The sequence below is a fragment of the Pararge aegeria genome, chromosome 10 (assembly GCF_905163445.1).
Source record: "Pararge aegeria chromosome 10, ilParAegt1.1, whole genome shotgun sequence".
In the NCBI taxonomy this organism is placed as follows: Eukaryota; Metazoa; Arthropoda; class Insecta; order Lepidoptera; family Nymphalidae; genus Pararge; species Pararge aegeria.
Window position 1 is genome coordinate 18,689,612 of NC_053189.1, and position 18,184 is coordinate 18,707,795.

The following is an 18,184-nucleotide window of genomic DNA, read 5'->3' on the forward strand; positions in this document are numbered from 1 at the left end:
AATTATATATAAAAATTATAAAAATTATTTATTGGCACCAAGCGTTCTAGGACACAATTGTATATAATTCCTTGATGCGACTTTTTCGAAATTTTGTAGTGCAATAAAGAAACTTTGAAAATAATTTATAATATAATTCAATGGTTAGATGACAATGATTTAAATATTGATGATAATTTGATAGAGACAAAATCAAATTAATTCAATTTGAAACAATGAATTCGGAACATCCGTATTTAGTAATACATATACATTATGACATAAAGCCAATAGAAAAGTAGATATAAAATTATGATATATACAAGAGAAGAGTTACTCGTCAAACTAGAACTGCTTCAGATTTTGTGCACCCTTTTTATTTTTGTATTGCGCAAATTCGACCATATCTCAAAGTTTCGACATCAACTGAGGTAGCTCCCTAATTGTCTTCGCCGGAATGTTCATATCCTTACAATGTTCATCTTTGTTCTTGCTAGACCGCTTTCATGTAGCTCTACCTAGACATAGAACATCCGTGCGTCCGTGTGTTATTGTGAAGGCATTGGAAGTGCCCACTTATAACACTACCTTTTTTCGCAAAGTCATTTGCAGTTCTTGCCGCACGACTATGGAATTCTCTTCCACGCAATATTCTGTGTGATAACCCATTTTAGTCAAGGCTGACGCATCACTATCTGGCTTCTCTATAGACGTTTTTGAAGATATTGCATAATGAAAAGATGAAGCATTACAAATTTTTTCCCCAAATAAAAAAAAATACAACCAAACAGATAACCACTCCATTTTGTAAATCGGTTAATAATGACTGTTTTATTAAAAAAAAATTGGTTGCCTGTAAAGTCGGTATACGGGCGAAAGTTTTACGTGACAACGACTTTGAGTGGTAAAATAATTTTAATGTGAATATTCATTCGTATAGTAGGAAGAAGGATGAAATAATAGTAACAATTTAAAACATTTATTTATACAAAGAATTATATTTAAAACATTAATTTATACAAAGAATCTCGCACTGAATTTCATATTAACAAAATTTTATTTTTACCTTTACACATACATACGTATTTATATACAAATATACATACAATAACTTGCAATACATTTGCGTACAATGAAACAGCGTTTACTACAAAGGGACGAGTCCCTTTCACTTTTTATGTCTGTCTCTCTCGCTCTTAGGCGAGCTAACCATGCCCGAGTGGAAGGGACGCGTGCCTCTCACTCGCTCTCATTGTGAGCGCATAACGTGAGCGGAGCGTAACGCAGTTTCTTGAAGTGTCACCCGGCAAACCAATTTATAAGACGTTGTCACGTCAAAATAATATTCAATATTATTGTTTCAATCACATAGCGTGGCGATGCGTCGCCACGGCCTATGTCGCCACGCCAAGATTCAGGTTAACCCTCCGCCTATAGATGTTTCACATCAAAAACCACATTTCAATAATAGACAGCTTTGATAAAAGGTAGAACTTCTGTGAATTCTACTTGTAAGTTGTCTATTGTGTGTTGTCACTTGTCACCTGAGAGCTGAATTGAGAATTCACAGAATTTTGTAGAAAAAGATGAAGTAAATCATTAATCATTTTAAAGTATAAAATAATTCTCCATAGTGTTTTATGATAATGTGATGTAATGAAATCAATTACTGTAACATTAAAGTTCCACTGTGTATTACTGTGACAAAGTTAAAGAACGTGTAACGATACTATATAAGAACAGCTTAACAAAATGGTGAGTCAGTTATTGGAATAAATAAAACGAACATTAATAATCTAGAGTAGATACGCTAAATTATAATATTTACCTAAACGTTAATAATATTATGTACATGTAGTGTCTGTGAGATACGGTATGCAGTGATAGTTTACCGGTTGTCTGTCGCATACTTGACCGCAGTCGATTAAATGGTTATGGAGGTCAGGATTTGGCCGTTTACCTTCCAACGTGGGCTCAAACATCTCCAGCAAGTTGTGTCTGTTTGAGGGTCAATGTCCTAGCAGGCTATTAATTAAAATTATGGGCCTGTGACCTGTGGAATGTGCATTAACCGAAAGATGATGTAGTAAATATTTTTCAGATGCAATTCATGTTGCTGTTCAGCCGTCAAGGCAAGCTGCGTCTACAGAAGTGGTATGTGGCACATCCAGACAAGCTGAAGAAGAAGATAACCCGAGAGCTCATCACCACAGTGCTGGCGCGAAAGCCCAAGATGTGCTCCTTCCTGGAGTGGAAGGATGTCAAAGTTGTATACAAAAGGTGTGCTTTTAGCTTCTTGGGCTGAATTACTTTTACTAATAATAATATCTACGCTCATTTCAGTAGTAAAGTGCTTTATTTCAACCAGTATTTATCTTATAACAAATCTAAAAAAACCTTGTAAAACAAACCCCATTAACGCACTGTTTCCATATTAGAATTTTTTCATAAACATAATAATTAATAAAAAAAATCTTTGTAGTTATACTTTAGGCATTAATAGGTGGGTATAGCATTAACATACCTGGTGCATCAGATGCACATATCTGGTATGGCAACTAAGGAAGCATATTATAGGTTCTCACAAGAGAAGGTTTAATGTCTTCCAGCAAAGATGCCAGATTGATGCCAGGTGGTCTTGGAGATGGACTTAAGCCACTGGCAATTGCAATAGTGCAATAAAATAATAGACTATAGTATACATATGTATTTAGTTCCCCCCAGCCCTTTATTATTTGATTTAGTTTCCCCGAGGGTTGTCTGAAAGAGATTGCTTTAGCAATCAGACAGCCTTTGCCTAACAATGCAAAATTTTCTACCTATCTAATCCATCAAAGTAGAATTAAAACACTTGGTCAGATTCTTAATAACACTTGATCTTTCTTGCAACTAATGAATTTGAATGTAATCCAAATAACAACGCTTCAACAAATTGTTAAACCTACTATGCTTATAGCCTTATAGGGCACAAGTCGTTCGGAATGAGATGGGTTAGGATGTACACAACCATGCTGACAACGCAGATTGGTAAACTTCACACTCCTTTGAGAACATTATGAAGAACTTTAACAAAGGAAATTATTAGTGATTTTGATCACTTAATTTGGTGAATAATGTTGTACGTTGCAGATATGCCTCGTTATATTTCTGCTGCGCCATGGAGCAGGAGGACAATGAGCTGCTCACCCTGGAACTCATTCACAGATATGTGGAGCTGCTAGACAAGTATTTTGGCAGTGTAAGTTACCAAAAATGCATTATAATTCCAAACTATTATTTTGATGTGAAGTTGTGACTAGGTTTATTTATTTCTAACAATTTTCGATATATTATTCAAAATATTGTGGGTATATATTATTGACTGTATTTTCCATGACGTTTTGACAACTAACAGCATAGTTTTCTGTTTTCCAGCCCTGTTTACCAGCACAGGTATTTTATTATTGCTAAATCTGATCAATCTTAAAGCTCGAAACTTGCATCTAGCTAAGCTATGTTCCAAGATGATGAAAACTATATGAAAACGTATCACCACAAATATTATATTTCCAGGTTTGCGAGCTGGACATAATCTTCAACTTTGAGAAAGCCTATTTTATCCTGGATGAGCTTGTGCTGGGCGGAGAGCTGCAGGAGACCAGCAAGAAGAATGTCCTCAAGGCCATCGCTGCACAGGATCTGCTGCAGGAGGTCAGTAGCCAGGATAATGAGCTTGTGTGACTTTTAAACAAAAATAAGCAATATACATGTTACGGCCCATGCACACGACGTTTTTATTGCGTGCAGACAATCTAAACCTTATGTTTATTATTAACTAAAAAGTTGTAGGTTTATTACAGACACTTGATATGAATTCAGTTAAGTATTAGTTTTACTAACACAGAGGTTACTTTATACAGAAGCGCTTGAGTTTTGTGTCTCTGTGAAATGCGACAGAGCAAGAGAAAACTATTCTCCCGCGTCTCGTGTACGAACATCTTGAGTGCTTAGTGTGAGACTTTACCTACGTATACTCATTTGATCACGTTAAAGTTAACTATGATTTATATCGAATCTATAAAGTGCCATCTAGTTACAATACTGAGAAACAGTATGTTGACTAAATCGCGCTCGTTCGACAACATATAAATCTTAGTTACCTTTCACGCGATTGAATAAGTAAACAACAAATGGCATCCTAGGTTTAGGCTTCACGTTAATGTCTGGGCGTAACAAAAAGTCTTCTGCATAGGCCCTTGCACTTATGACATCGGGTGGAGGTGACGAAATGTCTTGAATAAGCATAGAAATTGTTATGCGCTTATAATTTTTTTGATATAATAACTTTTATTTGAAACAAACAGAATGTTTTATATATATTACTTACGAAAAAGCATGAGTGTGGTAATAGTAAAGTGAAATACACTAGTGTGGATTAAACAAAACAATTGGTGAATTGGTACTCCCAACTCCTGGTACAAGCTTGACGCTCAGGTGGAGGGAAATGGTATTATTAGTCATATTTCATATGGCTACCTTGTTCATCCGCTTAAATAGTTTGCAGTACACTCACAGGCTATTTGGAAAACTATGTGAAAATTAATAAGTAGGTACTTTACTTAGTCATTTAGTACCTCATTTTTATATAACTTACTACAGTGAAACCACGAAAATTTTAAATACTACTGATACATCTGAATCACGACGCACCAATATACACTGCGGGTGTACAGTACGTGCCGAGTCTTACAAATAGTTCTACGTTCGGCATGAGCGTTCGGCATAACAGAATGAGTGTTTCTTTTAGGCAAAGTTGTTATAGTTTGAGCAAATTGTACCTTGACATAACTGATCGAGGTCCTATGTCATTCATTTTTATATGACATTTAAGATGTAACGTAATATATTTCGTTACTGCAAGATTTGACGAATCTTATAAGAACTGTCAATTTTAGATATTGCAAATTGTAGTTACGGGTTTGTTTAGTTAAAATAATATAGACATTTGGGTATATAGGTTGTGTTTACTTGATAACAGAATTATATACACAGTCATAACTTTTCTATACTTATTTGTGACATAATACCGTAACACAACGTCGAATGCCCACAGACTCTTTTTCTTCTTGCTAATGCGGCGGCTGTGGCGTGGTCTTGTAAACCATGAACTCCTAAAAGCTTATAAGGACTCCATGTCTTATTTAAAATGGCAAAGCATGTCCGCGGTCTTACAAGTCCCACTATTTGTAGCCAAGTTGGTAACTTTGACACATTTGAAAATAAAATCATATCTATATAATATCACAATTAAGCTTAATTTGCTATACTCTGCGAAAAGCAGGAGAATCTGTGTGGTGTAATTTATAATTTCTTCAATCCTTATATTCAACACCAAACAGATCTTCGGCAATATACCCTCTACGCCTGCTTCTATCCAATATGTCTATATAAATAAAGTCCTGTAACACAGCTGTCAAAGTTACATTGAACTTGGTATAGTCGGAAAAATGTAATAGGCCCGTTTTGACATTTGTGCAAGACCATAGAATGTAACTTGGACCAAAAATGAAAGAAACAAAAAAATAAAAATCAATTACATACAGTGTTTTAAAAAATACGTAAATTTTTTTGGGACGTTAAATAATACGAATGAATATATCGCGAGTATTCTTTTTGCGCTTACTTCATAGTATCATGCAATTTATAATTGTTGCGAAACGTTCCAAAAACAGTTACGTTCTCAGTCTTTTTTTTTTTTATAATAGAGCTGTAACCATTTTTTTACTGAATATCGAAATTAAATATTGTGTAGTTATCTTTACTGCAAAGAATGAGCTTGGTTCTCAAAATGGGTTCTAAATAATGAGTCTGAGTTGATGTATCTGACCAAGCGGCACATGACTGAAGCGTCCCCGCGCGCACTGCGCAGTTTTTCGTTCCTCATCTTGTAAAGTTGACTGTGCGCTCGTTTACTATTACGTTAACTATGGCTCTTCTATTTTGGACATTAATTTAAACATAGTGATTTGACTCGATTTTTGTGTTTGTTGTTATATAGTACTAACTCTGTTTCAACATGTTGAAAAGTGGACGTATAATCAACAGCCAGTCACGCGTATTGGTTGTGAAGTTAAAGGAATACTTTGAACGAACGAACACTACAATACATAATAATATCAATCAAGTACTGATACAAACTTGAATTGATTTATCGTGAGTATCGAGTACAGAGTCTTATGGTTCCATAACTAGTTACGTCGCGATGACAAGTGTCAAAACGGGCCTATTACATTTTTACGACTATAATAACATTTTAAATTGTTTAAATGCCATATGTAGATATGCATTCGCCTTTATTGGCGAAATATAACCACTGTGGAACAAGGGCTCATTCGACTAAGAGCGTGGCTTTCTACGAAATTTGACTAGTGAAACGCTTGAATCTTATACCGATTGAAAAAAAATATGATAAAATTAGAAATATTATTTGTGTGTTAGGTCTACGATTCTAACTCTACGATTAAAATATTTGCCCTTTGTTTTATATTATGTGATGTGTTAACATGTATTTAATTCAAGAATAACTGCAATTTTTAGATAGCAAAACGATTTAACCAAAACCATAACATAATATGATTGAATTTGAATATTTCAAAATGATGTTTTTAATTTGCTCTAGATGAATTGAATAAGGGACCATTTTGCCATTTGAATTTTTTTTTTCAAAATATTTGAATGTTGTAAAGTTACTTTTCTTTTATTTCAAAAAAATGCTGTTGCATGAATTTTGCATGTATTTCGACTAATATCTAATTAATCAAATGATTAAAAGCGTAATAACTGACACGTGTATTCATGAAAGCTACTTTCAAGAGCTTTTTTTCGCACAGTGTAGGTTAAACCAATCATATTACAGAATACGTTAGACGTTGTTTTTAATAGAAATGCGTTTGCGTATAGTGATACTCAAAGTATACGCACACAAAAGCGCGATAGTTAAATACGTTATATGTAGAACAATGCCAGGCTTTTTTGCTCCGCACTTTAAGAATAGTTTGAACATAATATGAGTAGTTTGATCACCGCTGCAGTCTAGCGCGAGCCAGACGTCGCTCAAAAAATTGACCGAATAGAATAAAACCGTGTACACAGGCCCTAAGAGTGATTCTAAATATAGAAAACTTCGGAATTGAAACTTAAATACTTGCTCTACCTTTTTTAATATGCCTGTTTATATCGCTTTACAGTCAAATTCCTCATTAATTAGGTATTGTTTTTAAAGTAATTTAACGTTATTTTGTAATTGAGCAATGAATTGAAATTGGCACTAATCAATATTAATTTCAATAGTTAGACAGGTCACTAGTTATTTTATAATTATGACTATAAATTGAAAAGAAAACTTGTAAAGTTCGATACAAATAGTTTGTGTCTAGTTTTCGTCTACAGTTGAAACTTTCATGAGTTTTATAGAAAATACATATACAGGACAGAACCATTCAATAAATGTCAAGTCTGTTTAAAAGGATGGAAAATCTCGTTAAATTAAGATTGTCCTTGGATTTCTCGGTATTGAATTGTTTAATGTACTGATCCTGTATTAACTCAAATGGTGCCACTTCTCACGATGATTTGTAGTTTTAAGCACAAGTGGACCAGAATCGTAGGACAGAGGCCTGAGTAGTGCCTTTTGATTATTGTACTAGTGTGTTATGATGTCTATAGACATAGTCGGAGGGCTTGTGGGAAATTTTAGTTAGGTACTTGATAAAATTTGACGGGTCTAGATTAACATGTCTTCTTGTAACATTTAGTCTCTAACGTAAATTATTCGGTTGCGCTGGTTAAGAATCGTTGATCTAAATCAGTGGCAGTCGTAAATGGCATTTACCTTAACTCCGTGCCTTAGAGAGTACGTACCGCAATAATACGCTATAAATAATACGTTCAGTCTCGTCTTATAGTAATTGCTAATCAAGAGTTGCAGTACCAAGCTCACCTACCTCAGAAGCATGGCGGTTCCATCCTGTCCTATGAGACGGTGGGCATGAACAAAATACCTATGCGCGCTCTCTCGAGAAAACATTAAATAAGAAATGCTTGAAACCATTTATCTAAGACAAACATTATATTGGATCAAAAATAAGTTTACTTGAGAGTTTAGTATCAATATTAAATATTTTAACTTGTCCTGATACTAAAGATAAGATAACTTCTACACCTTTTTCAACTAAACAATAACCATGATTGATGCAAATTAATTGTGTTATCTAAACTATAACGGCTGTTAAAATGTACATATAAATATAAATAAAACTCCTAAAGTATTCACCATACGATTTGGGTTATTTATTTATTTTATTTAGAATACTTTATTGCACAAACATAGAAACAATACAAGAAACACACAAGAAAAAAAAAAAAAAGAAAGTTAAATACAGTTGTTGGCAAAGGCGGCCTTATTGCAAAAGCAATCTCTTACAGACAACCATTGGTGGAAGTAATAATAGAAAACATGAAAGAGGGACAGTGCAAACAATAAAACATACACAGGCGAGGAAAAAAAGGTTATACATATAAAGACAACAGTAAGAATCTTAAAATCAAGAAAGTATTTTATCAAGTATCTACGTCGTTAAAATTTCCCGCGAGCTCTCTGATCATTTAATGTAGGAATCCCAGCCTTTGTGGTAGTTAGGATAGCACGTATATTAACACATATCCTTAGGTAGTGTTCAAAACGTTGAAAATAAAAATATCAATTAGATTAGGTTATGTGATAGTTTTTAGAGAAATTGATAGTAGTTGACGGCGTTAATGCGTCTCCTGTAAAGGGAAAAATTTTAACTGTCTACTAAAGCACGATGTTAGGGCCTTTTTATACAAATGAACTGATTCAGATGTTTTAAATTATTAATAAAGATATTTTAAATTTACTTCATTTCCATTAAAAAAAATATTCAGTTCCAAGATTTCGTCTTCATTTAAATTGTCTATTACTTTAAGAAGGTAAAACCAACAAGAGCATTATAGCGTTTATATTATTTAAAGTATTATTCAATATGTATTTTATTCACAATTGATTTTACAATTTACATATCCTTAGAACTTTAATGGTATGTAACATAAGTATTTTTAGGATGTTTAAAAAGACTTAAGAAACATTACATATCACAAACGTTTATGCTAATGATTTAAAACAATATCGCACTAAAAGATGACACCTAATTAAGTTGCGAAAAAAGTTCATTAATATAAATCACAAGAGTAAACGCTAAACCAATGCGTGCAAAGAGGCGTGCTTTTTCTTGTCTTGGTCGGAAAGGTTGGTGGCCATCGTGTGGCCTTCGCTGAAATAGCAGTTTTACCCATTTTATAAAAACCAATAGAGTACTATTCAAAACATATAGCGTCTATGCTCAAAGGAGAAGTTAATTAATGATTTGAACTAGTAAGATGCTGTTATAACTAGACTTCGCAATGTCCCAAGAGCGGTTGAAAATGACTGTGTGTATACACAGTCATTGTCACAGGACAGGTTGCATAGCTAAGCTAAGCGCAAATGTGCGTCAATCCGTAGACTTAGTAATAACATTGCACTGAGTCGAAAATATAACACTTTCGCAATTATTCGAATATACAATCGAGATATATGTAAGCGTTTACAATTATCAAGTGAGTAGTATTCTGCTGAATTTATATCAGAAGTGGGATCAGCACCAACACTTCTCTGTGTACGCATATAATTTTTATCAATATAGTTTTTATCTAACAATTATCTATAAGTGTGCCCAAAATATTTGTTCTTTTCCATCGTGTTCTTATAAGTAAAATTATTTATGTATTCTATTGGCCTAAGCTCGATCGAGTTTTCCCCTAGCTTCCCCCACGACTCTGCGGCACTGCACTTTTGCTAATATTCCCTGTTTTGGTGTGATGTGTGCATGCTCTCGGCGTCAGGACCTGAACGATGGGCTGTTACATTGATGACTTCTTACCAGATAAAGTTCGCTAAACTATACCGCTTATATGTAAACTGCGCACATAAACACTTCAACATTCAATATTAAACACATTCCTTAGAAGCTTTTTGATTGTATTCGCAGAGTTCTATCTTGCGGTAGTATCTATCCTATTTGAATAGTCATTCTTTATTACAAGTATTTCATAACTAAAACTAGCATTCTATCATTGTGACAAGGATAATATCCTTGTGAAACATGCCACCAGCTCTCAATCTCTTGACTCAAAAATCTTACAAACCTCTGTCAAATTGGAAGTTCAAATTTATTTTATTTAGTTGGTCCCTTGGGCCGGATTGAGTTTCATTAAAAATATAGTTATATTAGAAAAAATAAGAAAATAAGAGTTGAACGGTGTCAAAAAATATGTAGAAGAGTTTATGTGGTTATATTATTAGTTATAGTATTATGTTTATATATTAAATCTTTTTTTTTTCCATAGCCAGTGTAGCTTTGTATATTTATTGCATGCTAGCTATTCACAAACATTCACAACCATTTTACGTGTAACTTTTTTTTCAAATCTTTTTACTTTACGTTTTTCAATAGCTGTCACCTTAAAATCTCCAGTAAATATTAATCATACTACACATTTCGATATTTTAATATAATTAAGTAGCTTTAAAATAATCTTAAAGTTGTTCTATTTCGAGAATATTATTTATATTCAAATATTTAGTAATTATTTTCTATTTATAATTAATTAATTAAATATAGTTACATATTATACCATCCGTTGAAACATTTTTTTTTTTCAAAAGTTAATATTGATTTGTTGTGTATTTAAATATAATCGAGCTTAAATTAGCAAGTTTTAACTATCGCGTAAGTTGGTAATGTTGCTGCTACCGTAATATTTAAATGGATTGTACTCTCATCATCCTGTATGCGTTGGGCTTCACGATCAGCTTGTATTTATGTAGCTTAGAATTTAAATTTATTGTAATATGGACATTGCTTTATAGTCGGGTATGAAAGATTAAGATCGATTAAGATCTTCTAAAAAGGACAGTACTAAAATAATATACAGTTTTTATTTTGGAATTATTTTAGGATAAAACTACGCTATGCTAAGGTTTGTTCGTAATGGTAATACCAACCTACCATTTCTTGATATATAACAAGTAAGTATTTTGTATCTCTAACAATATTTCGTAAACCTTTATTGGTGAAGCAATTTTTTTCTATCCGTATGGATTTTTAAATAAAAATCTATTCACATAGAAAATTATTTAGACTATTCTGGGGATTTTGTAGGAAGCGTTGGTTCTGAAATGGCCACGTATCAATGAAGCTCTTCAGAATGGAATCAATCGAATTTCACGAAACTATCAATTTACCATGAATTGGAAAAAAATCTCAATTTTACAAGGCGTGGAATTAAATATTAAAGTTGAAGCTAATATTGGGCGCCCGAATGCAAAAGTACTTTCTAAAAAACGCCTTCTCGAATAGAGCAGTGTCCGATTTTTATATTTGTAAGTTATGGCTGTTCGTGCATTGACTGTAATTGGTGTCTAAATACATTGGTTCTAACTAAAACTACTGTTTTCTTGCATGGCTCCACTCCTTAACCTTACACCATAGCATGAGTACTCCTCTGTGTACAGTTCAGGACTCCTACGCTCGGTAGACAACGCGCGTCGCAAGTTGTCGCACTAAACGACTCCCGGGATATTGTAACATTTAGCTTATACTTTGCGTCTTTATAAATCCTACATTGGCTCTTGGCTGTTGTTGTGAGAAGCTTCGGTAGTTGGCAAAGCCGTACTGTGACGCAAGTTAGCTTAGCGTTTCTGTACTATACCGGGTAGAAACCAATTTGGGTTCTAAATTTTAAAAGACGAGTGTTATTTGCGTGTTTTCGTATGAGGCTGCATCGTTGCTTAGCATCGGACGTAATTCAAATAAAGGATAACTAAGCACGAGGTAACATACCTAGCAAACGGCATTGCGCTTACGATGTGTGCTTTCTCCTAGTCTAGAAGCAGATCACAGTTCGAAGTCGCATCGTGCTCAGTATAACGTGCTTCATACGGAAATCTTCCGCCAAAGAACTTTTATTACAACCTTTCGGGAGAGACATCGCTGCTGTCACGCGTTCAGTTAAAAGGGGTTCCCGAAACGTTTTTTTCCGCCCAGGGTTCGTTTTCGTTCGATTTGGCATAAGTGTCAACTTCTATCGCCACAAAATAGTTTACTAGCACATTTACAATTTCAATGTCGAAGCAAAATCAGAGATTTCAACCTAGAGAAAAAGTTCGAGTACAAAAGAATAGTAATTATAGTTTGCGTAAATCTCCATTTCTGCAATCTTTAGAAAATAAATCTTAAAAGTCAACTTTCATACTCAATACATTTTACTATATTCAAGTATTTATTAATGTAAACTTAAACCCAAAAAAAAATATTAAAAGTATACTTATATTGGACTCATGCTATGGTAATCCTGTCACGTAATATCGGCTAAAGGTACATTTGGTGGATGGAGTGGTACATATTTCAACCTGTATGAGTATGCTTGAGGTGTGGGCTGGCATAAGACTAACATAACAAGCAAGCATGCGATGTTATATGTGTAACGCTTGGTTCTCAGTAAGTCAAACAATTCCTAAATTTAATATTGCACCTTTAAAACGAGTTATGCACAAGCCGTGCAGTGTTGACTTTGTTTTCTTTGCATCAAAAAAAGGTTACGGCAAAAAAAGTTGCGTGAGGATAAACAATAATAGAAACTGAAAGAAGAAGAAACAATCCGTAAATAATAAATAGAAATTAACAGCAAGACATCTTTATAAAACTCGAGATTAAACGTTTCTTGACCCGCGAATGTGGAGCATGGGTACGCTTTTATATTGTTTGGATGGCCAAGTTCAAAAATCACTAAAACCGCTTTAAACATATAAGGGTTAGTATTTATTTTGGTATCTGAAGCTTACTAATATATGCTAAAATAGATTTTTAATGATATATTGTAGATAATTAGCGGTTTTTTTTAACTTGGTCAAGCAAATGTACGCGCTTCTTCTCAGTCTGTTTGAAGTCTGTGTGAATATTAATACAAAAAAAAGATGTGATAAGTATGGTTAAGTTAACAAATGCCTCACTTTGGTGGGATGCTGTGCATAGGACGAGGTCGTGGAGGCAAACCTGCGCGAGGTGGGCCTTCTCTGAGCCCAGCCCTCGACTGCCGTCTGCCGGGAGCATTCAACGAGTCTGCGAAATTACCTTAATGTGTTATTTAATGCTAACGGTACCCTGCGGTAACTTATGTTATATATCTGTTTTATTACGGCAGCCCCCAGTTACACGATGAAGCCTGACTAACTGTATGGTGTCTATTGTAAGTCAATAATTATTACAGTTGAATTCAAGGAGGATCGTATATATATCATATCAAAAGACACGCGTGAGATACTGTATTTTGAGTACAGCTGTAAGATAAAAATATAAACCCGTAAATTGATTGCACAAACAAGTCTTAAAAAGTCAACTAGAAGACAATAAAGGATATGGTGTGTTCGATGTCCGTAAATTGTATCATTTGAAATTTGGTTGCCAATCTTTTAGTTACATTTTCATCATTCTTCGTGCGGCAATGTTTTATATGCTGATAGACATATAACATAAGATTGCAAGTGGGCAATCCAAAAAAAAAATTAATTTAGTATTGTTTTGCAAATTCTTATATTTAATCTGAATAATTGTTATTTTAATTGAGTTACTAATGTGCCAAATTGCACTATTATTATTTAAATGTCCGTCCTACTGTCGGTATTTTGATTTCTTAATCAAAATCTCGCTTTAAGAATTAATATGCCAAAACTTACTTATATTTTATTGAATGTGGACCAATTTTTATCTTTATTTATACTAAAACTACTTTAAACCCATAACAATATTTGTTAATATTTTGTTTCGTTAGATAATACAATGAAATTATTGTATTTTTAAGTAGATTTTTTTAACAACTAGAGGGAATAAATATTTCAGCAAATGTTAATATAATAGTAAATTAATGTTGTCTGTTTAATATTATAAATTAAATCTATTAAAATGAGGAATTTGGTTTATGTGTGATGCACATGAAATTATCTGTGAAAATCGATCATTCCAACATTGATCCATTCCAACAGATTGATGAAGATCCATTTATCCCATTACGATAAAATTTTGCTAAATTAGGTTTCCGATAAACAAAAACAAATGAGAAGTTAAACTACATAATCATAAAGTATTCAGAAATAATGATTAAAATGACAATAAATTTTATAAATAAACTGTAAATTTGTGCATTTAAATTTATTCTTATAAGCATTTCATATGCTTCATCAATATTATATTATTAGTAGTGTTTATTTTTAAATATTTATATTTTCGTTATTTTTAATTTAAAACTTTAACGAATTTATGTACAAAAACAAATTATTTATTTATTATTTACCTTGTTATGTTTTCAAAAAAAGTATTAGATGTCAACATTCTATAATATTAATCTTACATTGATAATTTGGTAGGTAGGATATTAATAAGTATGATTAGGTAACCATTAACTAGCTAAATTAATGAAAAATATTTGTATTGGAATTTTTTTGTCTTAAGAAGAAGGAGGTTTAAGTATAAACTTCTTGAAAGAAACAAATGGTCAAGAAATAATAATTTGAGATTGTATTGCATTGGTACTATTAAAATATTAAATGAAGTGTTTCAATAATAATTTACTTACTTAATATATTGAATATAAAATCAATATTTCAGTCATATTCTCAATAAGCTACTTGTAAATTGAAACAAAACTAATTCTATTGTGTTGATTATTTATTTAGCAGGGATTATTAGAAAACAAAACCTGTTGTAAACCTCAGGTTAAGTTAAACTCTGGATATTCATTATTTGTACAAAATGTCTGCTTATCTGAATGCAAAAATTCTACACAAGCGACTGCTTTCGCGTAAATAAGTATTACTTATCCCAATTGGGAAAACTCTGATTTTATCTTAAAATTTAGTTTTGTTTCAATACAAAGATGTATTTTAGATTGTAATTTTTTCATGAAATTCCTATTTTTTTTTACTGGAGGTATGTCTTTACCTATATGTATTAAAGATTAGGTTACTAATTACATAATCAAAGGTAGATAAGAAAACTCTTGTGGTAAATATTTTCTTACGACATCTGCAGGTGCATAATTTGTGTAATATTTTCAAATGTTTTTCGAATATATAACAATATTTTGACATAGTGATTGCATTTATTTTCAAAATACCTACTTAGGTATAGCGTCTCCAATGTCTCCAAAGTGGAACCGGTGAAGTTAAACACACACATACAGATAATACACTGATATATTAGAAAGGATCACACCCGGGCAGTTTCGATGGTCACTTAGTATGAAAAAACACTATGACAGGGTAAAATGGACTGAATGCCCTAGTTTTTAAAGTCGAGATCGTCAAAGCAAGCCGCCTACTAAGGGCATCTATAAAGCATATTTAGCCTCACTTCAGACTTAAAAAACAATAAAAAGGTGACAAGGCTTTATTTCAGACATATGTCTCGTATTAACACTGTCAACGTACGTCCTTTAGATCTCAGCCTAAGAGAAGGTCCATTTTACTCGCATTTTGTAGTATTTATGTACTCTCAAGATTCCCATGCTTTAAATCCTCTATAAAAGATTCTTAAACAGTTAGTTTATTGTCAACATTAAAACACCCAATGTCCTAATAGGTAACTATAATATTCTACTAAATTTCATAATTACTCTTTTGTATTTTTTTTTATATCTTCTGCGCATAAGGTTTACTCAGCAGACCGCAACATGCTTACTACTCGTATGTGCATGAATTAAAATTAATAAATTAATTATAATAAATTAATAATTTAAATAATACCTGAACGCCGCGCGCCGTAGCTCGTAGGTAAAACAAAGGAGATTATTCGAATGCAAACTATAATTCTTATATTAACACTAAGTTTATTTCTATATATTCAGTAATGGATGATTTTTTATTAGCAATAAGCTATCTGTTTCAGAATCCTCTATGATTCACTATGGGTAAAGTCTTTTATGGGTAAGACTTTTGATATTTAGTGATTCTGTTAACCAACATTCGTTTTTTAATACCCCTTATTATACAACAGTTGCATAAATAACCAAAAAATAATACTAGGTACGCATTGGGCACACTGAATGAGAGAGTTTCAAAATAGGTTCATCCATTTAGGGCGCATCAAATAAATAACCTCTTTTTTGCAAGTCTGTAAAACGTCCTTCACACTAGCCAGATGTTCACTGAAAATCAAAAACAATAATTATAAACTGTTAACTGGTAAAGTAAACAATACCTACAGTTTATACGAAGACGGCATTATCCATCTGATGCCATGCCCGCCCTACGCGCCGTCTTAACATGTATACACACATATATTTTGGCAAACTCACATAATATATAGGCAATGAAGACCAGTTTCAACTTTGGTGACGCGTAATGTACCTAAAAAAAATTAAGAAGATGTATTTATTTGATACATCATGACCTGACACGCTTAACCTTTTTAATAGTTAATGGATAGTCCACAAGATGAAGTTGATATATCGGATTGTTTCCTAACGATAATTTAAATAAACGTTGAGAGCCTTAGTCTCATGATCATATATATCTACAGACACCCGATTATACTTTAAGACATGCCAAAAATCCTTAAAATCACTGGAATTTAACTTACTGTTGTTACTTTTCTTGTGATATTTCTACGAGAGCAAACGAAACGGATGTTTCCAAAGGTATCAAATTTGAAAATGGCCTATAAGAGTACCTACCTACCTGTGTAATTAAAATTGGGTCAAGGACTAACGGTTATGGTTACGGTATGTTATATCTATTAAGTACACATTGATAATAACAGGTAGGATTTTCGGTAAGTATAAAATATAAATTACTATCACATGTATTTTCTGTATGTACCTGTCTCACCTTATTGATAGTATAAATCTGAATGATCAGTCTCATTCCCCTACCCCTAGTGTAGTGTTGCCATCAAGCTAATTCCATATTCGTACCGAAAAGCGATAGGTCGGCTAACACGGCCACGAGCGGCACTGGCTCAGTGATGACCCTTGTTGCAGGAGGAGACCCCGCAGGGATTCTTCGAGGACCACGGACTCGGATAGAACCTGAGCCGCACCCTGGACGCGCACAGATGGATGGACCTAGTATAGAACTTAGAGGCAAGGAATACTTGTTTGTGATTACAGATTCATTAATAACCATTAAAAGTGCAATGTACACATGGCACATAATCGCAACGTTTGTTTTACCACTCTACACTAGCGTAAATAATTATTATAAAAATAGGATGAAATTATATCTTATTGTCTCTTAATAATTGCATTTGTTTTTAAAATCTATTATTCTATCGCGTTCTTTGAATTTCGAGGAACGTCGGACGGGATATTACTTTTATATTTTTTGTAAATCCTTTCAGTTGACATGAATATTACGAGATAAAAAGCCTAGTGAGGGTTTATTTAGGTGTAAAAAAATGTGTCCGCCATCTTTTGGAGTCCGCTATATAGAATTTAAATTGATGTCACTTATCTACCATGTATACCTATATACAAAATTTCGGCCCAATCGCACAATCGCCGCATCCGAAGTATAGAATGTGTATTAACAGCTTGATAAAATATAGCAAATAAACTTAAATGTGCTAAATCTCGGGAAAATTTATTTTAATTTGTATTCTCGTCGCAGTGACTTTCTATGCGGTTATTTAACACTGTGTGCATTGGCCCTTAATTAAAACTAAACGTAACTATTGAAACTCATGTCTCTTATTTATTAGGTATAAGATTTGAATCAAAGTATTATAAACCTTAATAGGTCTGTAATCTGTATTCTTTTCCGCTAAGTAAAATTTTGATATTTTACACTTTTAAATCAACGTTTTAGTATATTCTCTGTATCTTTTTACAAAAATGTGCGGTTACATTAAGATCTATCAATTATATTATAATCGATTCCTTAGAAAACATATTGTTCATAAAAAATTGTATATCTTATTAACTTGTAAACTGTTATGACTTGTGAAATTCATTACAACTAAATGTATTAATGGTTTAAATGACCGCAATTCTCGTGGGAGTATGTATAGCCGACTACTTTCGAACTCGTTCAAAGTTCTCATTTATGATCGCATTA

General features: G+C 32.9%; 1 protein-coding gene across 2 annotated transcripts; it reads left to right on the top strand.

The window, feature by feature from the left end:
* Window positions 1-1,468: 1,468 nt before the first annotated feature.
* LOC120627099 (AP-1 complex subunit sigma-2) lies at window positions 1,469-17,283 on the top strand. 2 transcript variants are annotated; one of them, XM_039894949.1, is made up of 5 exons: window positions 1,469-1,734; window positions 2,081-2,259; window positions 3,109-3,217; window positions 3,532-3,669; window positions 13,110-13,864. In XM_039894949.1, exons 1-5 carry the CDS (start codon window positions 1,732-1,734, stop codon window positions 13,152-13,154), a joined length of 474 nt encoding a protein of 157 aa, XP_039750883.1. In that variant the 5' UTR covers window positions 1,469-1,731; the 3' UTR covers window positions 13,155-13,864. The 2 variants fall into 2 exon arrangements, with proteins under 2 accessions (XP_039750883.1, XP_039750882.1); XM_039894948.1 differs by lacking the exon at window positions 13,110-13,864 and adding an exon at window positions 17,110-17,283 and having other exon boundaries at window positions 1,475-1,734.
* The last annotated feature ends 901 nt before the right edge of the window (window positions 17,284-18,184 follow it).

Excerpts from the sequence above, each read along its gene's own strand:
- LOC120627099 (XM_039894949.1), top strand. Across the intron at positions 3,218-3,531 it reads TAGACAAGTATTTTGGCAGT|GTTTGCGAGCTGGACATAAT; the intron begins GTAAGTTACCAA and ends TTATATTTCCAG. Across the intron at positions 3,670-13,109 it reads CACAGGATCTGCTGCAGGAG|GACGAGGTCGTGGAGGCAAA; the intron begins GTCAGTAGCCAG and ends TGCTGTGCATAG.